This window comes from Amia ocellicauda, chromosome 2, assembly GCF_036373705.1.
Source record: "Amia ocellicauda isolate fAmiCal2 chromosome 2, fAmiCal2.hap1, whole genome shotgun sequence".
Taxonomy (NCBI): Eukaryota; Metazoa; Chordata; class Actinopteri; order Amiiformes; family Amiidae; genus Amia; species Amia ocellicauda.
The window spans coordinates 6,300,547-6,328,216 of NC_089851.1; the positions used below are offsets into that span (position 1 = coordinate 6,300,547).

A 27,670-nucleotide genomic window follows, 5' to 3' on the forward strand; every position below is an offset into this window, starting at 1 on the left:
AACTGTCAAGAGCCAGCAGCTCGACCTGTCAAACTAAGGCAGTTGTTATTGCGATAATTATACAAATATCAACAGATCTGTTTCTCTTATTAAAAACGACACGTTGCATTCTCATTAATTTGGATTGGTCTGTGCATCATAAGTAACCTTAAGCATAATGAACCGAAGGATACTGAGGTAAGAAAATCATTGCATCTTGCAAGGAAACCACAACCGCTTTGTGCAATTACAGATTTAACACGATCAATACACATCACGCCAAATGTATTACTGTTGTTTCTAAAGTGTATTGCTATATTTTTATATTGGTTTTAATTCAATGCAGTGCGTTAGGAGAAAAAACTGAAATTAATGAATGCGGTTTGCTTTGCAATATGTTGGTCCTTGTTCAACAAAGGTTTGCGTGCAAATAATATACACAGTTCATGTTCATATGTGTTTGCATTGCACAACTATCCAACATGAGCTAACGACAAATTAATGAGAACACATGCATTGAATGTGTTTCCTCCACGTTAACTCGTCCAGATCAACACGTTTGTATTCATTAGTAACATCTTAATCAAACATGCTGCAGAGTACTGCAGTTAGCTTTGGTTCGTGAGTGTCTATATTGTCAGTGGCCTTGTTTTGGCGAAGATGCTGTACACCCTCAAGCCATTGTGTGTAAAATGCCCAGTCTGAGAGCACGTTGCCATATGTCAGGGTCCGCAAGCCAGACAGCGCTGCTGAGCAGCAAAAACAAACCCTCCAGCATCCGGGTCTCAGCAGCAGCCATTACGTCACCGAAAATGTAGGACCTAACAATATGATAACAGAGTACTAGTACATGTTGATATTCATGAAAATCAGTTCTTTTGTGTAGTTTTGGTATGTTAAATTGCTCTGGAAAACTTTTGTCTCCGTCCATTGATTTGCTGAATGAGAAGACTTTACCATTTATTTTGTTAACCTTTGATTTGCAAGGGTCATAATTGGTGGTAGAGCTGCTGCCCCAATGACACCAAGGGTGGTTATATGAAATTAAGAAAATAGAAGAAAGGACGAGAGAGGCCTAGCCTATACTGTATGTTTGCATGAGCACTAAGTATGCAATCATTGACTCGTTTGGGTATCTTAACATAGTTGTCAACTATATGACTTTCCTCTGTGTTTATAAATGAAAAGATGCATTTTTCTAATAACACATTGTCATTGTTGTGATTTGCAGACTGTGTCTTCATGTGTGCCACAGTGGACCATGTCACTGATCCTGTTTGCCTTCGTGGTGCGGGTTAGGGATGGACTCCCGCTGTCGGCTTCAACGGATTTCGAACACAACAAGGAACTGCAAGAGCGGAAACAACAGCTAAAGACAATATCTAAAGCTCTGACATTGTTTCCAGAAAGAGGGACAGTGAAAGGCCATGAACTTAACATATAGTAAGTACAGTTCATGCATTTTGTTGGGGGATGGACCATTTTCGCTGGGGGGTATGTTATAAATCACCATTCATTTATGTACAGTTGCACGTGGATCTGACTATATGTGGGATATTATCATTAGAGTTACATTCATTTTTAAACGGTTTTACTTTAAGACAGGAAATACACTCGGACATTGAAGAAGAAAATGATATACACTCACCTAAAGGATTATTAGGAACACCATACTAATACTGTGTTTGACCCCCTTTCGCCTTCAGAACTGCCTTAATTCTACGTGGCATTGATTCAACAAGGTGCTGAAAGCATTCTTTAGAAATGTTGGCCCATATTGATAGGATAGCATCTTGCAGCTGATGGAGATTTGTGGGATGCACATCCAGGGCACGAAGCTCCCGTTCCACCACATCCCAAAGATGCTCTATTGGGTTGAGATCTGGTGACTGTGGGGGCCAGTTTAGTACAGTGAACTCATTGTCATGTTCAAGAAACCAATTTGAAATGATTGGACCTTTGTGACATGGTGCATTATCCTGCTGGAAGTAGCCATCAGAGGATGGGTACATGGTGGTCATAAAGGGATGGACATGGTCAGAAACAATGCTCAGGTAGGCCGTGGCATTTAAACGATGCCCAATTGGCACTAAGGGGCCTAAAGTGTGCCAAGAAAACATCCCCCACACCGTTACACCACCACCACCAGCCTGCACAGTGGTAACAAGGCATGATGGATCCATGTTCTCATTCTGTTTACGCCAAATTCTGACTCTACCATCTGAATGTCTCAACAGAAATCGAGACTCATCAGACCAGGCAACATTTTTCCAGTCTTCAACTGTCCAATTTTGGTGAGCTTGTGCAAATTGTAGCCTCTTTTTCCTATTTGTAGTGGAGATGAGTGGTACCCGGTGGGGTCTTCTGCTGTTGTAGCCCATCCACCTCAAGGTTGTACGTGTTGTGGCTTCATAAATGCTTTGCTGCATACCTCGGTTGTAACGAGTGGTTATTTCAGTCAAAGTTGCTCTTCTGTCAGCTTGAATCAGTCGGCCCATTCTCCTCTGACCTCTAGCATCAACAAGGCATTTTCGCCCACAGGACTGCCGCATACTGGATGTTTTTCCCTTTTCACACCATTCTTTGTAAACCCTAGAAATGGTTGTGCGTGAAAATCCCAGTAACTGAGCAGATTGTGAAATACTCAGAAATACCGTCTGGCACCAACAACCATGCCACGCTCAAAATTGCTTAAATCACCTTTCTTTCCCATTCAGACATTCAGTTTGGAGTTCAGGAGATTGTCTTGACCAGGACCACACCCCTAAATGCATTGAAGCAACTGCCATGTGATTGGTTGGTTAGATAATTGCATTAATGAGAAATTGAACAGGTGTTTCTAATAATCCTTTAGGTGAGTGTATCTGCGACTGTGTTTTTGCAGCTTGTGTTTTAGTATGTCTACTCAAGCTTGATTGCATTTGTTTTGTCTGCTTGATTTGTAGCTTCCTCTCTTCAGAAGGTGTATCCTACATGACAATTTGCTCCAGTAGGTTCCCTGCTGCCATGGCCTTTAGCTTCTTAGAGGACCTGAGATGGGAGTTCACAGCATTATTTGACAATACCACAATTGCACTGGCATCCAGACCATATCCATTTCTTGAATTTGGTGAGTAAAAAATATATAATCTCTGAAGGTCCTTATATTCCATTATACCCAATATTCTGTTGGATTTATAAACAACAACAACAACAACACATCACACTTGTGTGTTAGCACAGAGAAGCCCAACAAAACATTGTTAGCACAGAGAAGCATCTAACCCAAATTGTTAGGCAGACAAGTTGAAGTTTATCTCACCAAGCAATGCAGGTTCTTATTCCAAATCTCCTTGGCTTGATCCAATGCACTTAGATTAATTTAAAATGCATATGTTTACATCACTTGGAATAAATGTAAGCATTCAAAAGCTTCCTACAATTTCTCAATCTATTTGACAAACCCACTCCTATAATTAGAACAGCGAGTTCTTGAGGAAATTCTCTCCAAAAACGTATTATAAACCAGCAGTTATAAAAGTAAAGTGATAAATGGAAATGACTTATGCATTTTTCACCTTCAGATAATTCAAGTGTTAGAAGACTGATGCAGAATGTAAACTGTGCTCTGTAATCTCTCGCTTCATGCTACTTTAATGCATAGTGAGTATAATTCTTTTTCTCTTTGTTTATGAATTCTGCAGACAGTATTATTCAGAAGATGAAGCATCATTACAGCAACAGCAGCTCCCCGTCTCTCACCCTGAGCCTGGCGGACATTCAGGAGGACCTCCGGACGAGACCCCCCAAAGTGCTCAACCTGGAGGAGATGGTGCCGACCAACGGGCTGACCAATGGGCACGCAGAGCCCGTGTCAGGGTCTGGTGAGACATGACATTGGTTTACGGGTATTAAAGGGCATTGTTATCACAGCGCTTTTATAGGATCTTCTTCACACTAAACACAGCAGCTCCTCTAGACAACAGCTAGACCACGAGATGAAGGTTGATGTGTCAGTTAACGATTGTGGGGAGCTCACATTTATTCTGTAACCTTCACTGGATTGATCAGAAGCCAGACTATCTTAATGTAACTTCTTGAAAGATGACACAGACTTTTAGGTACTGAATTAGTCTGGCCACTTAATCTCTGACACGGGAAGAGATGAGAAACTGAAACGGGATGTCTGCTGATGTCTAGAATATGTTGCGATCGGACTCTTCAGCAGAGCCGTCTGGGGCAGCTGTTCATTTTATGTGTTTTTAATCAACTGGCAACTTTGAACTAACTCTGTCACGTCACCATATGGCGAATGGAACCGTTCTTGTTCCAAAGAAGAAAAAAAACACATCTTAATAATCACAGTACATACAGTGCAGGCAAAGCTGATAGACAGACTGCATCTGTCCCCTGCAGACGCAAGCTTTAATCTCCTTACAGACTGGGTTGCTGCTGGAACGATACTGTAGGTCTAACTTTAAAGGTCTAAAACAGGGTACAAACAGTCTAATTCATTCCAAAATGTACGTTCTACATATATAGAAATCAGCATTTTCTCTGAGCAAATTATTCTTTGTTTAATATTGCACGTTTTGAAAGCCTCTTAATCAATAGCCTGTGAGTTAGAAAATAATACTTTCCAGTTTAACAAGGGAGGTATGGAAATTAAAGATTTTAAGTACAAAAGCAAAGAACCCTGAACCTTGGTTTCCTTGAATTGACCAGTTTTTAAATTATATTTTTAATTGCACCGGCAGTGCAAAGTCAAAGACTGGAGCCTGTGAAGGCCTCTGGGATCCTGTCCCTGGTTCTCAACATCATGTGTGCCGCTCTGAACCTCATCCGTGGAGTTCATCTCATCGAATACACGTTTCAGGTAACCTTGCAGTCTCACCTCTTCAAATGACGAAAAAGCTTTTGGATTCAGTCAAATGTGAGGCCCCTAAATAGAGTTTGTGGGCCTTGGTCTTTAGGTTATCCTGAAGACAGAACTGCACACCTCTTTCAACCATTGCAGGAATCATTCATTTTTCAGTTGTTTTAGAATATATTGGCGATTTCCATGACATGAAAAACATAAATATATATATTTTTTTGTTTAATTTCTCTATTCAAGACTAAGCATTCTCATGGGATAATAAACCGAGACAGAATTAGATAAAAATGGAAGGTTATATTGTCTTTTGACTGTAGAAAGGAATTGTTCAACATCTTTTACTGAATTTGTTGTACTTTGTTGTATTTCTTGCACAGGATGACAATGAAGGAATATGGAATGTATTGGCATTTCTATTCGCTTTTGCCTGCTGTCTTTGTCAGGTAAACAATATTTTTCAACTTTGAAAATCTGTAGAAGAGTATGCGATTTGTCTTGCACTGTTGTTATTTCTTGTTGGTATAGATCTGTGACGCACTCTGGACTTCAAGTCAATAGATTGCATAGATTTCTGTAACTCACGTCTTTCTTCCTTTGAAAAGAGATTAATTTGGTTCAGCTGAGCAAATAATTCATTCTAGTTTCTAATTAAGAGCTCAAGGGGAATGAAAACAGATAATGCAGCGGTCCTTTATGCTCCGATTGTTGAAATGAAAACAAGTGTGTGTGAGTTTGGATATCCTGGCCTCTAGTGGTCATTTATAATATTATTACTGAATATTTTGTAAGCCTTGGCTTATTCAGCCACTGTATGTTTAAACCCTTATTAACACAATACATTCTCAATCCTGTGTGACTAAGGAGTTTTTTCAGTATTTGTCTTTTGCTGTGGGGTTCAAATGTGATCTGATCTTTGAGCATCTCTCCTGATTCCCTGTATTGTTTTGAGAATCGCTGTAATCGAGTATATATTTGCATTTACAGTGCAACCTGTATTTATTCCACACATCATCGAAGAAGCTGAAGTCCTTCGTCGCCCTGAGTTTTATTTTTCTATGCAACATCTTTTTGTACGGACTGAGGAATATCTGGCAAGTGATCTTCCACGTGGCCGTGGCGTCCCTCTCCACACACCTGACTCTGACACGCAAACTGCAAGACAAGCTGAATGACTGTGGAGTCTGAGGGCTGTGTTAGTGTAACCTGTACGTTCAGCAGGCAGAGAAAAGACGAGACTAGAGGAAAACCGACACAACAGAATCTCTTGAAAAGAGGAACTCTGGCACTTTCTTTGGTAATGAAGCACATATGTTATTTTCTTATTTATTTATTTTTTTAATATATTGATTTGACATTTTCTGTGTTAACTTGCACTCATCCTCTGTTGTATGATGCATTCTACTATACACCAGCTTGTGCTTCCTGTGGTACCTTGTAATAATGAGTTTATCCCACCCTATTGACCATATAACACATTCAAATAAAATAATATATTTGAGCAAGGCAAGGGTGTTTCAAATTGTGCACAGTGTGCAACAGAAATAAATAAAAAAAACATATTTGGCCACATTGGTGTACTGGTGTAATGTATCATATCAAGCTTTAATTGCACTGTCAAGCAGCTCAGCTTCCAATTGATCTACATTACCATTTGATGTCTAAGGTGTATATTGACAAGGGCCTACCTCTTTCGTAAAGAAATTTGCTATCATGAAATGTATAATTGTAAATTGAATTGTTGTTGAGGTAATTCTTCTCCTTCATATTTTAAGGTTGTTTTCAAAAGGGTAACTATTATCCGTGGGTATCAATACTCGTAAGGATTTTGAATCCTTGCAAACATTCTGGTGAAAATTAATTTCATTGTTTAAAGCAGAAGTTATCGCACACGACTGAAAAAACGTTTATAGGACAAATATGTTTTTTGTTTTTTAAAAATAGTCTCCCTTAAATTGCCAATTAAAATTAGTACTTAAGGTAGAATAAGTGGAGACTTGAGGTCTCAGGTACAGGACAACGAAAGCAGGTATAGGTACGGCCAGGTTTTTTCACTTAATTTATTTTATTTGAAATTAATCTGTTAGCCTCCAGGTGTCCTTATAGCCAGTCCAGTCACACTGACAATACTTCAGATAATCACACAGTGAATTGGAAAACACCTCAAAGAAAAGCTTAAAAACACTTGAAAGAAATTGATTTACCAAGCATTTCTTTGACCAACCACACGCCAACAAATATCCATCTGGTTGGCCGTGCTCTGCTGTGTGGTATAACTAATTTCACACAAGCTGCAATTGATCTTTAGCCCAGTCAATCAATGCTAATGTATGGTATCCCTGCGAAATTCACAGCAGAAAATACACAACCAAGTCTCTTGATTGTCATTTGGAAACTTCAAGTTATGAGTCAAGCTATATGAATCAAACTGATCTGGAGAATAATAATGTAATCAACATATCAGATATTGTCTAATTATAATATAATTATAATATCCCATATTCATGAGATGCGGTTATGGCCATTCTACATTAGTATCCTTTAAAGGTAATGCTTACCATCAGGATTAAATTTGATCACACCCTGAAATTAAAAACTTTGTGTGAGTTAAGCTTTACCTTTTAATGCAACTAATGCAGAACGGCCACTTTGTTTTTAATTAACAGGATAAAATAACACAGATCTTTAGTTATGCATTTAGAATTGCCTATTCATATAGAAAGAGAGAAAGTAATACTCTACTGTTCCTAATAAATGTAACCTCAAACTACCCATCTGAAATGTGATGGATTTCACATTGTAAAAATACAATTGATGAAAAAGCTAAAGCAATAAACAACAACAGAAAAGGAAGATCTATATATGAAGGCTGTCCTTAGTTTGATATAGGGTATAGAAGTACTCTTAATTGAAAAGGGTGCTGTGAAGACATTTGAAATAGATTTAACACACTAACATCTAACCAGTGATTTATAGATTTGTTTTTTTTTATTTAATGTTAATGGTTCAGGAGTTTAAAGGTTTTGGGAATTTGTATATTGTGTAACAGTTTTTCTACCACCTCCAAAAGGACATTCGAACCTGAGACTATACTAAGGGCTGTGTAAAAATATAAATCGATAGTCTTTTTTTTTTTTTTCCTTCATTCTGTATTGAAAGCACCCAGAAACAATAGAAGGGAGTCAGGGTGTTATGTAGTTATGCCATTTTAATACAAAGAATTAAGTGATTTTCAAAATTTCAATTAAAAATCAACATAAGAACATGTACAGATTGGGTATAATATTTTGCAAATATGAAAGGAGCCCTCAAAAGTCATGGGAGATTCACACAGTTTACCTTTAGGGGGAAAAGAAAGAAACTGAAGATGATCTGGGATACTATAATTTTTTGTAATACATTTTTGCAAACTGAAAGGAATATTGACATTAATGTTAGATTTTAGAAAATTTTCAAGCAGGATTTATTTATATGGATTGTATAGCATATTTGATATATATTCTTTTTGTTTATAAAGGGATATAAAACATTCTATAGTTTTTCAACGGAAAATTAATACAATAAAACAGATCGGGTATCATTTCTATTTCAGAAAAAAGGTTTTTGAATAACGATCATGTGCTTTCAAATGTCCACTTACGTCATATTGATTGGAAATTAAAAACGTGGGATGAATCAGACACTTTTGTTGTAAACAAAAAAATAAAAACAGATGAGCATGGTGCTTAAACCATAATCAAACTGCAGGATTTAGTGGATTATTTTCTCAGGTAGGAAGTTGTAAACAAAAAAGGGTGAAATTGTTGCTGTCTAGGGTTAAGGGATTAATATGAATGTACTTCCCCGGTCATCAAAATATTTGTATTGTGTAAAATTGAAACTGTGGGTGAGCCATAAACACGAGCTCCCCTAAATCAAAAACAAAATAAGGCAACTCTCATTCACAATATAACTCGACAGATTTAAAATGTTGCAAGCATTGCCAACGCCTTGCACTGTTTTATGATTGTAATATATTGCAGAAGTCACAGTGTGCTGCGTTTACAGTGGAATGATTGTGTAGCGTGCGTCGCAGTCTGCCAGACCAGGGGTCCAGTTCACGCGCTCATCAGTTGTGGTTTCCTTTTGATGACACAACGGGTGTCCCTGAGAGTGTTTCATTAGACACATCATGAGTGACTTTAATTTCCTAAAAAACAATATTGCAAATGTTAGAGGAAACAGAAATATAATAATTCACCTACATGACACCATTGTCTGTGCTGCCAGGATATTTTAGATGAAGATTGGAAATATGGCAGCCCCATAAACACTAATGAAAGACAAAATTTGATCTATGAAAGGTTTGCAACAATGATTCAGCGCAAAACACTTATGAAACGGACCCATGTTCGGTAAACGGAGATAAAAACGTACTTGTTTTTATCTCGCTGACAATGTGAGTTTGACCAAACAGCAAACTGCATAATGTATCATCTCAGAGTTGTGGAAATACTAAATGTGCCAAATTTTAAAAGTGATATTTAATTCATTATAGTCTTAAGTAGGCGAATGCAGATTTTGTACAGTACCTATTTGAAAATGTATGGCATGACCTGTACATGGTGATTTACTGGCCTAAAGCCCAAATGAAGTAGAAACCTCAGCCTACCTGTCAGTCACGCAGCACAAAACCTGTCGGTGGTTTTTTGTGCTTCTACCCATTGCAAATCAAGTACTGGCTTTGTAATTTGCAATTGGTGTGTGGGTTAAGGTTTTTATTGAGTCTTAAGCTAAAACTAGTGGCAATATTAAATACAGAAGTAGCCAATTGATGTGATCATAGATATATGTGCTGTGTTATAAGATATGTGTGTCAACAGCAGAACAAATTGTTAAAGGCTATTCCACAGTGACCACAAAGAGTTCTGCTCTCTGAGGAGTTGCTCTCCGAGACTATAAGCAAAATATGACATCAGAACCTCAAATGCACAGTCAAGTGATTGAATTAAGTGTAACGAGAAGATGGACATGCAAGTTTGGTGCAGACAAATTTGCTTATGTTGCTCTTTAATGGAGCTAGTGTGAAGTGTAATTCCGACACAGAAACCCAGCACATTGTTGTGTCTATTTAAAACCAATTATAACATATCAAGTCTGGGTTCCTAATCGCTGATATTGAGAGTTCATGCACAACCAAAAGTGTTAAGATATGGTTTATGTTAATGAAAAAAATCTTTATAGCTCAATTTTACCAACTGAAATGCACTATGTTCTAATGTCATAGTAAATGTAAATGTCATAATGTTCTAACAATTTGTTCTAATATCAAATGAAAATCAAAAGTAATCTTTCTCGTTCTGTAACTAATCTCGGTATATGCCGACCCAGAATTCCTAGGTCCTGGGTTTGGAAAACAAATCTTAATGAGTGAAAACTTGAAATGGCTCTGCAGATGTTTTTGACGGGGGTGGGGGGGGGACAACAAAGTAAAATTGATAAAGATGAGCCACAGAATTCCAGGTCGGCCACAGAATGAATTATTATTTTTATTTTGTCCTTTCCATTCTCAGGCAATCACATCCCCTTCACAGGAAACCAACAAGCAACACAATACTCAAGCGTTGCAAGACATCACAATTGGCTTTAAGTGCTATATGTGTTGTAACCAAATGATAGAAAATACCAGGGAGATCCAAAAGAAGTAAAGGGAGATGTCTTTAACGGCTTTTACAGGTCAGATAACACAGGCTAGCCTTATTACAGTACTGCCATGGCCTCAATTCTCACTTCTTCCATTGCTTACCTATAATAATGAGACCTTGTATTCTCTCTTGTATCTTGATCTCAGAGTTCAGAAAGGTCCCAATTCCCAGTTTACCCAAAATAAAAATGAAATCAAAATTAAAGGAGCCCATCACTCTTTATCAACATGTTACAAGAGTAGCTATAGATACAAAGTCCTACAAGACCTTCCCCTCCCCTCTCCCAGGCTATAATGTCCTTTCTTGGTAGTCAAATGGGGATGTGGTTGCCTTTCTGGTACTTCAGTAATGATCAATGCCAAATATATTCATAGTTATTAAAACTGCTTTGATTCCTCCTTCATTGATGTAATAATGTATCAAACATGTCAGTAAATAAAGCGATTTCCGCATACTGGGATAATATTGTTTCTCTGTGATCATTAATTGGCCTCTACATGTCTAAAGATTTGTGCCACCCTAGATCATTTAGCCTCGGAATTAAATATTAAAAGCCGATTATGATTTATTAAAAACTCAGTACACATAGCCATCACCAGTGGGAGGGAATCGAAAGACCTGGAATCCCCTCTTTGTTTCCTGTGATCTCCAGATCAATACGAATGCCTTGTGCTTTGGTGAGGTAAACTGTAGTTCAAGGGTAAGACCAACTCTTATCTGCCTTGTAAAAACATTTGCCTTAATCTGCAGTTAAGCACAGTTATTTCCACATGCGGACTGGGACCAAAATTCAGCCCAGGCATTTTAGCCACACCAGCCCCCCATATCCAAACCACAATCAACCATCAAGCTATCCCCTTTTAGGTTTATGTCAGATGGTATAGAAATATCCTCAAATTGTTGTTTGTTGGACACCTGGAAAATCCATGAACGGGGGAGCTCAGAATCCCATGATGGGATACCATCTCCAGGGACGGATACTCCCCCTGCTGGACCCCGAGTGCTTTTACTCTTTCACTGACTAATGATTGTTTTTAATCTAATTGTTTTTAAAGGCACTTGTTTCATTGTTGTTTTTGAATGTTTTGATGTTTTTTTATTATTATTTGTCAAATGCATTGACCGTCATCTTTCCTTTAAATGCATCAGATTGTTTTGATTCTGTTCTTTTGTTTATCTGATGTATTTTCCATTCATTGTCAATGCATTAGAGGGTTTTGTTAAATTTTGTTGGTTTTGCGGATTGCCACATATTCACAAGTTGAATTGTTTTGATTGCTTTAATGCACGTTTACTTTGAATTTTTTTGGTATTTTGGTTTTCTTTAACACTTTACGATTTTAAAAGTTTTAAGTGATTTTAGAATTGGATTTCAAAAGCATTAAAATTGTGAATGTTTTTTATTTGTGTAATGCATGTAAAGACGGGACTTATTTCAGTGCACCAGATTGTTTTGTTTTTCTTGATATTTTCCACTTATTTTGCATTAATGTTTTCATTTAATGCACTTATTTAATGTTGAGTTCATTTTTCACTGTTTTGAATATTATTTCATTTAGTATTATAATGATTTTAGAAATGTTTTTTAGAAATTGATTTAATTTTTTAATTAATCAAAAATATTAACATTTTGTACAGATTTTATTTGTTAAATGTAAAATACGAACTCAATAAAACAGTATTTTACTAAAGAGGACAGTGGTGCGGGACTTCTACAGGGAGTTGTACGATCAGAAGGTGGTGGATCAGAATCTGATCCATCACTTTCTGTCTCTGTTGGGAGCGAGGAGGAGGAGGAGGAGGAGGATCCAGAGATTACCACCACTGAACTCTGCCAGGTGATAAAGAGTCTTCACTCTGGAAGGACACCAGGTCCTGTTGGGATCCCTGCTGAATTGTACAAGATCTTTTGGGAGGTATTTAAGGAAGATCTGTCACAGGTCTTGGGGTCGGTGTACAGAGAGGTAGACTGGCACCTTCTATGGAGAAGAGTATCCTTACTCTTCTCCATAAGTAGGGAGATCCAAAGGATCTGAAAAATTATATGAGCTGCCAAATGGGGGAAGAATTTGATGCAGTGAATATGATCGAGGCTATATTTATAATAGTATTATAACAGTTCACTATTGGTAATTAAATTATGTGGAGAAAAACAAATAGGACTGTTTGGTATTTTATAATACATCAAATTATCTTTTAGCATGACATAAACATCCATCTTTAAATTATAGTTAATTTAAAACTCTATTAATAACTATTGCAATATAAGGAAGTTTACGAACAGAATATAAATTGGGCGTTGCAGTAGAATGACATTTCAGTTTAAAAATTGGAATCCCGATTTATTAAGCCCCAATTTAGCGTTTTTTTTTTTTTTTTTGGTCTTATCAATTTTTCGTTTTTTACGATCCAATGAATGACACCCAGTGAAAGTGGATCTCATGCCAGTTTGATTATTAATGAGAATTGGCATAACCATAAGCTCAGCTCTTCCTTAGCCAATCAGAAACTGGGGTCATTTAGCAGGGCTGGCCATTTCACATAGATCTGACAAATGCTCGTTATGACAGAGAAATATATATATATTAATTTGTTTCAACTTCGACCAGCCCACCTATCTAAAAAATAGTCCGTCCAATTTGGTATTTGCCAGAATTGCATGATGGACAGTCCGGCTATATTAAACTAAGTCGCTTAGTTTGTAAACTAAATTGGACATGCAGTAAAAATAATTATAGTAGCTTTAAGATATTTGCTTTGAAAGTTTGGTGGCAGAAAATTCAACGTGAGAAGCAGAAAAGATTCACAGATCTCAAATTTATGGCCAGGAATTCCCTTAAGTAAAGTTGATTTTAATTGAAGTAGGGCACAAGACACAATCTGAAGTTAGGAAGTAAAAATAAAAAGATTTTGGCATAAATTTTACTTCCCCATCTAAAAATAAATGCTTATTTTGATGACTTTTTAAAAAATCTAATATCTGACAGAGTGATAATGTAACTGTTCCCTAAACCCTCCATGGATTCCACAGTTACATTTTTTCAGGCTGTAATTTTTATTAACCTAAGCATACAAAAAGAAATATTACAAATAATTAATAGATTTGTACACAAACATCTTCTCTGTGTCAAACATAGTTTAGCTTAGAGGTTGTGCATACTCACAAATTGTCAAATTAATACAAAGGTAACAGATAAAAGATACTGCCATGGCAAGTACAGAAATGTAGTAAAGTGACACAACTAATTAGAAGTGAAATAAGAACAAAAACTATACTTCATACAGTGTGATTTAGTGTCAACATTTCCCTACTTTTTGTGTTTCAATTATGTATAAATATGAATGCAAAATGTTCAAGCATATCAAATATGGATTACATTTTTTCTCTATCAATATATTATTATTAACCAGGTGACAGCAGTCCCAGAGATCCCAAGGTCAGCGAGGCAAGAGAGGAGGATGGAGTGATCAACGGTGTCAAATGCTGCGGAGAGGTCAAGGAGGATGAGGACTGAGGAGAGGGAGGCCATCCGAGCACAGCTGAGGGAGTCAGTGACTGCCAGGAGAGCCGTCTCAGTGGAGTGAGCTGTGCGGAAGCCGGATTGCAGAGGATTCAGGAGTGAGTGATGGGAAAGAAATGCAAAGAGCTGGCGGTGGACCGCCCGCTCAAGAGTCTTTCAGAGGAAGGAGTAGGGAATTTACATATATTTAGCGAGCAGATATTTTGTAAACATTATTTATTACATTTAGTAGGTAGTGATAGGTAGGTAAACAGAATCAGAAATACAGACCTTGCAGCTAATTGAATCTAAAAATGCTATTTCCATTCTATGAGCATATTGTAGCGGGATATGTAGTTTATTTGAATAGTTCTTAAAATATGTGAATTCTGTTTCATATACATGTCACAAAATCCAGATATAACTGTGTATGACAAAAAGACATTTTGCATGATAGATGGGTTTGGCAGTGGAAACAGGAAATAATACATCTGGATAAATCTGATTTCCAATCTCCAGTATGGAAAAGAGCCATCCATACAGCAAGGAGAAAAATGTCAAAAAATAAGATTTGTGGGACTTAAGTAGTGACACAGTATGTGCTTCAAATTAATCAGTATTTTAGAGAAGGTATTGCTCTTAAGATTATCTTGTTTGCATTACAAGAATAACTGAAAACAAACACAAATCTACTATGGAATAAGTGCTTTATGACTAATGCAGCTACAGACGTGCTCAAATATGTTGGTACCCCTCCACAAAAAACAAATGCACAATTTCCTCTGAAATAACTTGAAACTGACAAAAGTAATTGGCATCCACCATTGTTTATTCCATATTTAATAGAAATCAGACTTTGCTTTTGATTTTGTTTTTCAACATAATATTGTAAATAATAAAACAAATGAAAATGGCATGGGCAAAAATGATGGGACCCTCAAGCTAGTATTTTGTTGCACAACTTTAAGAGGCAATCACTGCAATCAAACATTTTCTGTAATTCTCAATGAGAGTTCTGCACCTTTGGCCCACTCTTCCTGAGCAAACTGCTCCAGCTGTCACAGGTTTGATGGGTGCTTCTCCAGACTGCAAGTTTCAGCTCTTTCCATAGATGTTCGATAGGATTCAGATCAGGACTCATAGAAGGCCACTTCAGAACAGCCCAATGTTTTGTTCTTATCCATTCTTGGGTGCGTTTAGCTGTGTGTTTTGGGTCATTATCCTGTTGGAGGACCCATGACCTGCGACTGAGACAGAGCTTTCTGACACTGGGCAGTACGTTTCGATCCAGAATGCCTTGATAGTCTTGAGATTTAATTATGGCCTGCAGATTCAAGGCACCCTGTGCCAGGCGCAGCAAAGCAGCCCCAAAACATAACCGAGCCTCCTCCATGCTTCACTGTAGGTATGGTGTTCTTTTCTTTGAAAGCTTCATTTGTCGACTGCGGACATAGAGCTGATGTGACTTGCCAGGAAGCTCCAGTTTTGACTCATCTGTCCAAAGGACATCCTCCCAGAAGGATTATGGCTTGTTAATATGCATGTTATCAAATTCCAGTCTGTCTTTATGTTTGGAGTCCTCCTGGGTCTTCTTCCATGGAGGCCACTTTCACTCAAAAAGCGATGGATGTACTTCAGAAACTGACATACCTTCACCTTGGAGTTCAGCTTGTATCTGTTTGGCAGTTATCTTTGGTTCTTTTTCTGCCATTTGCACTATCCTTCTGTTCAATCTGGGGTCGATTTTCTTCTTGCGCCGCGCCCAGGGAGGTTGGCTACAGTTCCATAGACCTTGAACTTCTTAATCATATTTGCAACTGTTGTCACAGGAACATCAGGCTGCTTGGAGATGGTCTTGTAGCCTTTACCTTTACCATGCTTGTCTATTATTTTCTTTCTGATCTCCTCAGACAACTGTTTCCTTTGCTTTCTCTGGTCCATGTTCAGTGTGGTGCACACAATGATACCAAACGACTACTTTCCCCATTTAAATAGGCTGAATGACTGATTACAAGATTGGAGACATATAATCAAATTATTTATTATCTTTTCTAAGGGGTACCAACAAATGTGTCCAGGCCATTTTAGAATATCTTTGTAGAATGAGCAATAATTAATCTCTTTTCACAGCTTCTTTGCTTTATTCTATGACATACCAAAGGCATGCAAGTATACATGATGCAATAGCTTTTAATTTCATCACTTTTCAGGAGGAATGAAGCATTATTTCAGTTGTAAGGTACCAACAAATTTGAGCACATCTGTATATGTTTTTGTACTTTATTTATTTATTTATTTTAAGTTTGACTGGAAAATAGGTAACTTTATATTATAGTCTTTCCTTGTATTAATGTATGTGTTATTTCACCAGTTTGAAACCAATAAAAATGTTTGTCTTTATGCCATCGCACCTCACTGAGTCTCTTAATTGATTTTTCTTGTTTTCCTTTGCCCTAGGAGATGCTCTGCAGGTGATGTGATAGACAAACGACTACTGATGGAGATGTCAACGAGGTTTTGAATGGAACCTATTAAAGTGGGTGTCTCGCTTTCATTGCTGAAGTAGAAATAGAAATTGGATCTCGGTTGATTTTAAATCAAGCAACAAAGCAGAAAGAGGTGACTGCATTATATGAGGGATATAACCTGTTTTATCGTCTTCCTTGCATAAAAGAACAGAATCGTCAATGAAGATCTAGATCTTTTTCTCCAATTCATGCTTTCTTATTTCTTTCAGATGTCATATTGGATAATTGTTTGGAAATCATATTTCTAACTCAAAATATCTTGAACACAAGCCCAGTTCATATGCTTGAACTATTATAATTACTGACACTTATGCTCTCTCGTCATGGTGTTTGCCATGTGCTACTGTGTGTTTTCAAACTTATATATCCTACTATCTTAGAAATAAAAGCCAAGAAACCTTTTGTCCTGAACCTTTGTGAAACTCATAAAGTTGTCCACTTTCCTGCTCCATGAATAATGTATTGTTTCCCAGCAGAAACATTCGATTAGATTTAGAAACTGGATTGAATTTGGGAAAACACATTTCTTATGAAAGAATCCATTGGCGCAGTTGTTTTTCAGGCTTCATCTAGTGCTATTTCTCCTTCAGGTATTCTTGTTGGAATTGCACCATCAATTGTTTGTATTTTCCTCACCAGAGGCAATGAGGTTGACAGCAATAACATAAGCTATAAAAATACCTTTCTTTTGCTAAAGCCCAGATTAAATCAAAACTTCGACTCACTTGCAAGTTTCAAATTGCAAAGCTGGTAGTTTATGACTGCTTTTCCCTGGGATGTTCTCACTGCTACCTAATGGAAACTCACCACAAATTACTGCGATTGTAATGTAAACCATCTGCCCATTGCAAACATGTATTAAAGGTCTAGACAATGGGATTTGTTACATAAATCTGGATATCAAACTCATTTTGAGGCCAACTCCATACCTTACCTCTTTTAAGTTATACTGCAGATCAGTTTGATCATTTGTGGGAAATTATGGGGGAAATCATAAGAAATATAGTTAACAAACCAGGATATCTGTCCGAAATATGTGCCATTGCTGATGAACATTTTACACCACTAGGAGGCCCCCCAGTACCATCCCCACACCAACACATTGGTATTAGTAGTATTTAAAACAGGACAATTACAAATGAGACTAATGGCTAATCCTACTATAATTTGCTAACCCTTTCTGAAAAACAATATTCTAGTGTAAGTGCTGATGAAACTGAAAAATTATAAATATACATACACACACTCACTGTCTACTGTCTGTGCATAACTAAAATATGTATATAGAAGGATTATATTTCTTAGCTGATACCCTTATCCGGGATGACTCACAATTGTTACAATATATCACATTATTTTTACATACAGTTACCTATTGATACAGCTTTCTCAAGAGTACAACAGCAGTGTCCCCCACCTGGGATTGAACCCACAACACTGACAGATTTATATGTGCTATCGAGCTCCTGTAGCTTGAATGTCACAGTCTAACATTTGCAATTCCCAGATCCTTTTGGAAATGACAGTTGATTCTAATGTGCACATAAGCAACTGAAGGCACAGTGATTTGTGCATTACTCAACTACAGGAAAAAATATCTGACGTCAACCTACACGAAAATAACTTGACAATTAGTAAGACTTTTTTCTTTCTTTCTTTTTTCTGTATCAGTACTGCAGGATATTTTTTGCAGTTGTGGAAGTTTGAGGCAAATGTCTCCATCTCGTTGGCCTGGCAGGAAGGCTAATAACTTGGCTGTATTGTTGAGTGGACAAAATGTGGTTGAAGCATTTTCCACTTCCTGAAAGCAATTAACCGATTCATCTGCTGTGCTTTTTCGAAAACAATTGCGTCAGACGCCGGTGAACTCAGGCATCACTGTCTCCCGGTAATTCATTCAAACCTAGAAAAGGTTGTTGTGTTAAGCGGATATCATGAAGTGCTCTGAAGCCATCAGGTACATGCAGTACCATGCAGCAGGTAAAGACATCACACATTATTTACAGATGAATATGAACAAACTTTAAAAAATAGACACTTTATTAGTCTACATTAAAAAAAGAAGCTTCTGACATCTAAACCCTCAGTCTGCATCAGAGAGGTCTGTAATGAAGTTTGTTCTTTTCACTCATATGAACTAATTGTGCTGACCATGTCCTTATATTTAATTTAATTGTTTGGGTACACCTAGTTATTTACACATTCATAGAGCGACATCTACTTGGCTTCACCTTTAAGCAACATAAGCAGCAGAAACTAAGAAGTGGTTTGATCCAGGAAGGACACTTGAAAAATCTCCCATTTCAACTGCAGACACAGACCTTTGAAAACAAAAAGCACATCAAGGCAGGGGTCACGGACATTGTGAGGGCAGGGCCGTCTACATCTGCTCCCAAACAAGAGATTAAACAAATCCAATACTCTGAGGCCTTTTCTTTTCATATTTCTTCATCCTGTTCATTGTGAGACGGGCTTTTAAAACAGTTTGATTTGTCCTTCTACCCACAAGTCTGTGTCAATTCAAGCGATCAATTAAATAACTAAGCAACGTGGTTAAACAAAGAGGGACCCACCAACGGACAACCCTTATGCGATCTATTCACTGGTATATAGAAACATCATACTATTTTTTTAATTTCACATGCACTAGGGAGTGTATTTTAGACAGTGTGCATATGTCAAGAGATTTACCAGAGAGAATTATGAATGAATAGTAAATAATGAATGAAAGCAAGTTAAAGAAAATCTGCATTCTTTGAAAGGTTTACCCAGTCTTCTACACACTAAGTGTATAATGCAATGTTTTCTCCTGAAATTGTGCATTGCATCCTTTGTGCATTTGCGTTTGTTACATTTTCACCCGACAAGCTTTGCAGTCACATCAAAACTCTGAACCTTAAAAGGCAGATGCTTACCTAATCTTTTCCACTGGAATGACAGAGTCTACTCTTCAGCCATATTGCTGTCAACAATGTGCAAAAGATTAAATAGTTGACAATGTATAAATTTGACCCGTGTTTGAAGGTGAATTATGACTTTCCAGTTCTGTGTCTTATAGTGAGTCCAAAGAGCAAAGAGTTTTGCAGTGCGTAGTATCTGTAAAGTATATCTCAAAATGTATTTTAAGTAGTAATTAAACAATGCTAATTTAATTGGCATATCCTTTCAATCCAGGAAAGTGGAAGATGATCTATAGAAAGTGTGTGTGGGGGGCGGATATTGTCTTAATAATTTACTAATACAGCAGAGTGCCGTTGCATTGAGATTGAGGGGAAGGAATATCAAGTTACAGAAAGGAAAGCTTGTGTTTTATATCTATCTCTTTAATTGGCTGAGGCCTGTTTCTAACATTGTTGGAATAGATTGAACGGACTGTATAAAAACAGGTCAGATTTACAGTAACACTATCGGAGACACTGAATATTTCTTACTATGACTCTTACTATGTCAATATCCTCCAAAGTCTCCTCAATGGGACACCGGTTTGCGCTTCTCCTGTCAGACATCATAGAGCAAGTCTGTATGGCTTTGACACGAGCCAGAGTCTGCCATGAATCAACTCAGGGCGCCATCTATTAAAACAGACAGCCCTTTTTCATAGTTAAGCAGCTTTGCCTTGTGCGGTTGTTCTGGAAGGATCACACTTCAGTCGATTCCACATCTACTTGTTGTTAGTTTTCCACTCGAGGACCCGACCCCTTTCTGTGTTTTCATACAGAGGAGGTTTATTCATGTAAGAAGATGGTAGATACAGCATGCCCTGCTTAAGTACTATGATTTTTTTCTTCTACTCATTCATAACACTAGTGTCTGGATAAATAATGAGACAGTCGTGTTCTACTGGCATTTTATACGTTATGTTAAATTACTGGCAATTGTCAAGAAACCAATAAAAGTCAGCCTGCAAATGAAATGATCTTTGTCTTATGGCTGAGCTGACGATAAAACGTGCGCCAATGGTAATGGCTTGTAAATATCAAAACAAAGAAAGACTGCATATGCAGAGAAGAGGCTGTGGAAAATTCAGATAAATTATACTGGCAACATGAACACTATTACATATCTAATATCTCATGAACTTTCTCCACAACCATCTTCACCTCACTTTTTAACACTTTACACTCTGCCCCATTTTTTCCTGGTTGAACTTCTTAGACACACAAGTGTTTATTATGGACATTATAAGGAGTACAGTTATGTGACACCTATCACATGAAACTAGACAACATGTACTATAATATTCTGCATAGTTGATCATGATTAGACAAACTATATTTCAGTACCACCAAGTGTTTTCACAAAAACAAAAATGCATTTTTTGAAATGTTGACCTTTTTGACCTTTTCCTCCATTAAAGTCTATGGGAAATCTTGATATGACAATGTTATGTTGAAATATCACTCAAATTGAAAATTGTTGGGTGACAGTAGCATAAGAAATGAAGGAATAATGTGCATTTGAAAGAACCTAACATATGCAGAGAAGTTTAGAGAAAATGTGTACCACAAAATACTTGCAAGAGGGCCATTTCTCCATTAGAAGGGCCACAGGCATGTGGGACCACTCAAATAAAAGCATGCAAACTACAAATCCTGCATTGTTGATCATGATTAGACACACTATATTGCAACACTACCAACTTTTTTCCAATATAAATAATAGCATAATTATGAATTATTACATTTTTGGATTTTATGATTTTTCTTTCCAATGTAAACTTATTTTTTGTAAACTTTTCCCTTAGTGAACTAGTCAAAATACAACTTTTAAGAGAAACTGGGTGAAAATGTTATAAAAACTGAGGGAATTATGATAATTTATTTAAAATTTACCCAAAATTGATTAGGTTCGAGCATTGTTATATTTTTTCCCTACTTTGCAGATAATAACAATCTTGGTATCATTTGAAACACCAGTGTTAGATACATCTCAGCTCGCCGGGTTGCAAACAATGGGGCTGAATGAATGTGCATTTAATAAAATGTATGAACTGTCACATTGAATCCACAGACTCTTAGCTCCATTTTTTAATATCTTTCTTTAACAAACATGCATTTATCATAAGTGTTGTATTTTGTAAGGATTATGACACTTTTATATTATATTATTTATTATTACTTCTTACAACAAGTTATGTGTAGGTTTGAGCTGGAAATTGCAGATTGTTTTTTAAAGATGTTGTTTTTTAAAATCAATTTCTTAATTAATTAACTGTTTGAACAACCCAGTACAGTGCAACTCTATGCACCATCACGTGAGCCTTTATTTATGTATTTATTTTTATTGACTTCACCCAATATGATTGATTTATAACAGATTCATATCTGTAGAAAGCATGATCTGTGATGTCTAGTCACAGCAGTGGTAGGTCCTCAGCCATCTGTCCACACAAACAGCAAACTGAGAAGAAAAATATTAGATCCTTGTGGAGCTTTACTAAAGTTTTATTCTGTTAGGGCTCTCAGCTGGAAAAGTCATTACTTTTTCTAAAAGCTCTAACCACCTTATGTTTTATCAGCTATCACACATCGACCAATTTTGCCAGGATCAATGGGTTTCTATTTACCACATTCTTTCATTTTGCCCCAATTTCTCCAATAACAGGTTGATGGCATTTGATATCATTGCTATAAAACACCGCAGCTTCTCACCTGAGCAGTCTGCATTGCATTCAAGATAAATCAAGCATCTGTGTCTCTTAGTCCATCTGCCAGGAGGCCAGGAAAAAAAAAACACTGGACAGACTTTATAGCACTTAAGATATTACACTTTTGGGTACTTGTTAAGACCTGGTTATCATGTCAAATGTGTGTATAATGTTCTAGAAAGATATATTTAGTTTCGGCATTAGATGAAAATTGCCCGAATCCTTCGACATTCTGAATTTAGAAACTGTAAACACACAGATGCAATACACAGATCTTCCTCAATGGCACGCAGTTTGTAAGTCATCCTGTCTGTAAATACACTCCTGGGTCTAATGGCATGTCAATGGAACCGTTCTTTTGAATTATTCATAAAGACCTCAAAAGGGGGGGGCAAGCCTATTCTTGGAAAGCAACGATCCCATAGGTTTTGTGGGTCTCTGCAAAATGATCTATTGCTGAAAACCTTGAACTTTTATTATTATTGTTATTATTATTATATTTCTTACCCCAGGTGACTTGCAATTGTTACAATATATCGCATTATTTTCATATATACAGCTGGGATTTTATTGAAGCAACTACTTTGATGAATACATTCTTAACTGCTGGCCCAGAAATAGGATCTGAAGCAGCAAATCTTATTCAAAACTTTTCATAGAGTTTGTAGTTTCCTCGTAGCACAGTTTTTGATCCTCACCTCACCGGGAGACACTACTGTTGGCCTGAATAACATGACATGAGGTTTTCTTAGCAGGGTAGCCGGATAAAATATCAACCTATAAACCTACTCAATTATTAGCTGTTTGACTATGCCTGAACATTATGCCTGAAAAATATGTTTTTCCCTCAGTTCAGAATTACAGGCCATTTCCCCATGTGAAATATTTATAGGAAGTAACAGCAGTGGGAGAGTAAGCACAGCCCCAGTGGGACTGCACTCAGCGCTCGCTTTGACATTCGGCTTCATAGAAACTCTCGCTGCTATTTTCGTCCGGTTGCTTATCCAGTCCCATAGTCTTGCATGCATTCCCATTTCTTTAGTAACAGCCTGAAGTCGCAAACTCTGTTTTGTTAGACAGTATTCAATTAGTATAAAGCTAGGGAATCTAAAGTATTGGCAAAGTTATTATTGAGCATTTTGAAGAATGGCACATTGCTCTCATCCAATGAATCAGGACTGTAAATAGAAAAGGATTCAAATAGATGCATATACAAGCTCTGGAAAAAATGAAGAGACCTCTGCAAATTGTTCTTAAATCAGTATCTCTACTTGTATGGCAGCCATTCCATTCCATTCAGATTTTTATTTGGAATTTGGGAGAAATGTTGCCAGTAGTTTATAGAATAAAACAAAAATGTTCATTTTACCCAAACACATACCTATAAATAGTAAAACCAGAGCAACTGATCATTTTGCAGTGGTCTCTTAATTTTTTCCAGAGCTGTATACCTAAAAACATTGTAGCGATTAATTTACTCCATCCACTTAGCTTGAGTGTCAGTTATCCTCATGTTCTTAATACACAGCTCTGTTTACACAACAAAGCAGAACAGAAAAAGTTGTAGAAACACTTACTTTTGCGCAATGAACTCTTGTATTATACCACAGCCAGTCTGTGCAAAAGCAAAGTGAACTTGTGGTTAAATATGGACGTCTGAAACAACTCAATCAAGTAGTTAAGCTCACTTTCGGTTCATTTAAGAAACAACAGCGTGAAAGTCTGGGATCACTTAGCTACTTAAAACTAAATGGACACAATATGCCGGATAGCCCTCTGTTGTTTGTATTGTAACTAATGTACTTATGCTCTTATAATAGTTCCTTTTCTATGCAGGTAGCGGACACAATAAAGCAGATATATACCAAAACAAAATGACTTTGGCCAGGATAACATATACTATTTGGTTTTGAACCAGCAGATGTCAGGCACTTAGCCATTTGCAAAATTCCCTTTGCCTTGAGGACACTCCATATGTTAGCCGTGTTTACGTTATATCAGCGCTAAATGGATGCGGCTTACCGTTTGTTTAAACTGGAGTAATGCTGCACAACTCCAGAGCTGGAGGGCTGCTGCAATCAAGCACATTGTATAGCTCTTTAAAGCATTGATTGCTAAAGCTGGCAAAAGGGTTAAACCCATTAAATTAAGCAAATAAGTCTGATTATATAATTAGTAAGAGCTCAGATGGAATGAAAATAAATGCTCCCGAGTTGAAAAAAAAGATTTTCTAGAACATGCATTTGCTTATAAGATAGTATCTCCTACTTTTCCACATATTGGTTCATCAGCGGATCTAACCAGTTTATTAACACTAGCAGAGTCTTGGCCATTTATACATATTAGGACATGTGGTGGGCCTAATAAAAAATTAAAATGACACTAATAATGTAATCTCAATAGAAATCATGTAATTTATTCTCTTATCTGAACTGTTTTATTTTCCTTTAACCATTCCACATTCCTACATTATTTTGCAATAGCTTATTAATACTTAAGATGTCAGCATATAAATTACTTATAATGTGTGAGTCCATTGCAGCGGCCTCCTTCAAAACTAGGTGCCCTCTTGCTGGACCGAGCGTGTGCTACTATCTCTCTAAAATCCAGATGCAAAAGCTTTTGTTCACTTAGCAATGCTGTGCTTGAAAATCTCCAAAGAAGTAGAATTGTATTATCAAGAGCACATCACTATTCTGACTGCATTTATATGTCGGGAATTATGTTGGCCTTTATAATATTGTTTTTTATTACTTTAAGTGTTCTTTTTTAATTTTTTCTTCGTCGTCACACTCTCTGATTGTTTGCTTCGTGATAATGATTGGATAGCATTAAGTGTTGAGTGTGTCGAGTTCGCACCTAGGATTCCTATCGCATTATTTAAAGGAGTCAATGTATTGCTTTGTATTGTTCAGATAAAGGCCGACAGGACAAAAACTTAAAAATAAGAGTATAGATTACAATAAATCGTTTTTGGAGCTTTAGTAAGTGAGTTCTATATTTTGACTTGTGTATTTTTGACTTGGCACCTATATTTTTTGTTGATTGTGTGTTTTCTACTTTTAACATTTTAAAGTAATGTAATGTGTCAAATTTACTAAACCAAACATTTAAAGATGGAGGCATCCAAATGTTTTAATATATTTTTATTGCCAAAGTTTGGACTATATAATTAGTGCAATTAGATGTTGATTCACAGAGGCAGCAGATATTTAATTGGCAAAGCAAGATAATAAAAATCAAGCACTTTCCAGGCAATTGTTGACTATTTGAAAGCCTGCGAACAGAATTGCCATTGCTCCAATAATTCCTGACTGTTTATAAAAGATAAGCACTGTAATCATTGCAATGTGAACAAATGCAATGTAATAAGCACCCCGATGTACTGTAAATCGTGTGCTTGGTAATCATCATAGTCCAAATAGACACATCGATTCCTAGGAGAACACAAGACTGTTCCTGTGAATTTCTGTTTACAGCTTTTTTTATCTTCAAACGTTTCAGGGGTGATTACATAAGTCGAGCCCTTTTTTTATTACTTTAACTTAACCTGCACTAACCTGCATCTAACACCATTTTGAAAGCAAATTCCATATAATTGCAGGTTGTCCTAACAAAAGTGATTCAGCCATTCACTTCAGTTGTCATAGAGATATATGGTTAGGCCCTTGAAGGCTTGTTCAAATCAAATCAAATCAATCTTTATTTATACAGCGCATTTAAAAATAACAAAAGTTGAGCCAAATATGTTTTATATATATTTTCTTTTAAACAATCTAAAAACCTCAAAACTTTGTATAAAATTCTTCTTAATAAAATTTACTTAGGCTGACAATAGTCAGGATGAAGAGAATGAATGCTCAATACATTGATAAATTGTGCGAGACAGACATGCCACTCATGTGATGAAAAACCTGTGATATAAGGGAGGCAGCTGACAGACATGAAACACTGTAATGAAACGCAAAGATGGATTTAATTTATATGCACCTGAAATTGCATTAAGCAAAAGTGCTGAATAATAAAAGACAACTGTGTCAGAGTTAATTACGTGTTGTTTTATTAATGTTATCTAGTGTCGGTGCTTTGGGATCCTGGTGCCATATGCATTTTTACGTTTCTGTTGTTGTTAAGTAAAATATCAGCATTGTCAATCTGGATAGCTTTCTTTCTCAGATTGCATAAGGGAAATGGTGTCAAATGCAATTCCAACCCCCACTGCAGGTCACAATGTTTACAATGGGGACAGGACCCCCGTTAAATTATTCAGTATAACCTCTGTACCTCCCGCCTCGGCGGGCGGCTCGGTGGGAGTGGATTCTCTGATCCGGAGGGAGGAAGGCCACACGCTAGTTAAACGACATCCTCGACAGCAGCAGCAGCTGATTGTGACAGGATCTGACGGGTCCAGAGCCCAGCTTATCCCTGTTTCTTTCTGAAGTCAAAATATTGGAGCGCTGTGGGTAAAACCATCTTCTAATTGTTTTTAGACTGGTCTATTATTTATTTATTTATTTATTTATTTATTTATTGGTAGACACCCTTTTTCAGTGGGAGACTTACAGTTTCCACAATAAGCAATTTAAGTGTTACAAAAGTGTGTGTACCATGGAGTGGAGGATGGGCTTGATACATCGTACAAACCCCCTTATATTAAACATTACGTATGCCTTAATTCTCCCCGGTTTGACTCTATATGGGTCTACCTGAGCAGTTTTCAGGCTGCCACTCATCACGGGACAGACGTGGGCCTGTTATCTTTCTCTCCTGTCTGGTCTTCATTAAAGTGCCTGTAGTTTGTAACTAACTGTTCTTGAGATTGCCTCTTGAACCTCTTCCTTGCAGCTGCTTGTAATAAAAACCTTTTGATTGGAGGTGCATCTCTCTCTGGATTTCTGTGACTCTTCAAAACAAACTAACCAAACAAAGTAACAAAAGAAAGGCATTACTTGGTGTTTCTTTAAAAAAAAAAAAAATCTCATCCAATATCAACATATTGAGCATTGTATTGTTTTATACAATAATATATATATATATATATATATATATATATATATATATATATATATATATATATATATATATATATAATTATAAAATTGTATTAAACTTAATTTAAATTAAAATGAGTCAAGAAAAGGTGCATTTAAATATACCCCTGTGTCAATGAAAGCCTACAGACACCTACACAGTGTTCACTAAGATCCCCAGTTCACAAACTCATGTCTCCGTGTTCCCACGCATCTATCCTGACTCATGCTGGAATATATCTATTAACATTTTTAATCAACATTCCTTTTATATTACGATCTGACTACACTGTAGCCCCAGAGGAAGCAGATCTTAATTATATTCTTTAGCACACATTATTTAATCAAGCATGATTCCTTTATATGATTAATTGTTCAATTTCAGCTGGGGTGTCTTCATGTGTAGGTTTAAGGAATTAACAAAGCGTCATTTCCAAAAATCTGAGAGAG

The 27,670-nt window shown here is 36.8% G+C and overlaps 1 protein-coding gene across 2 annotated transcripts; it reads left to right on the forward strand.

The window, feature by feature from the left end:
- Positions 1–10,978, forward strand: sec22c (SEC22 homolog C, vesicle trafficking protein). 2 transcript variants are annotated; one of them, XR_010820967.1, is made up of 8 exons: positions 1–177; positions 1,211–1,422; positions 2,925–3,088; positions 3,663–3,842; positions 4,716–4,834; positions 5,212–5,277; positions 5,819–6,128; positions 10,384–10,978. XR_010820967.1 is itself a non-coding variant. In XM_066717088.1 (7 exons), the coding sequence occupies exons 2-7, from the start codon at positions 1,241–1,243 to the stop codon at positions 6,017–6,019; spliced, it is 912 nt and encodes a 303-aa protein (XP_066573185.1). In that variant the 5' UTR covers positions 1–177; positions 1,211–1,240; the 3' UTR covers positions 6,020–10,978. The 2 variants fall into 2 exon arrangements, 1 of the variants encoding a protein (XP_066573185.1); XM_066717088.1 differs by having other exon boundaries at positions 5,819–10,978.
- Positions 10,979–27,670: the final 16,692 nt, after the last annotated feature.

Excerpts from the sequence above, each read along its gene's own strand:
- sec22c (XM_066717088.1), top strand. The coding sequence starts at position 1,241 with ATGTCACTGATCCTGTTTGCCTTCGTGGTGCGGGTTAGGGATGGACTC. Across the intron at positions 3,089-3,662 it reads ATATCCATTTCTTGAATTTG|ACAGTATTATTCAGAAGATG; the intron begins GTGAGTAAAAAA and ends TGAATTCTGCAG. Across the intron at positions 3,843-4,715 it reads AGAGCCCGTGTCAGGGTCTG|TGCAAAGTCAAAGACTGGAG; the intron begins GTGAGACATGAC and ends TTGCACCGGCAG.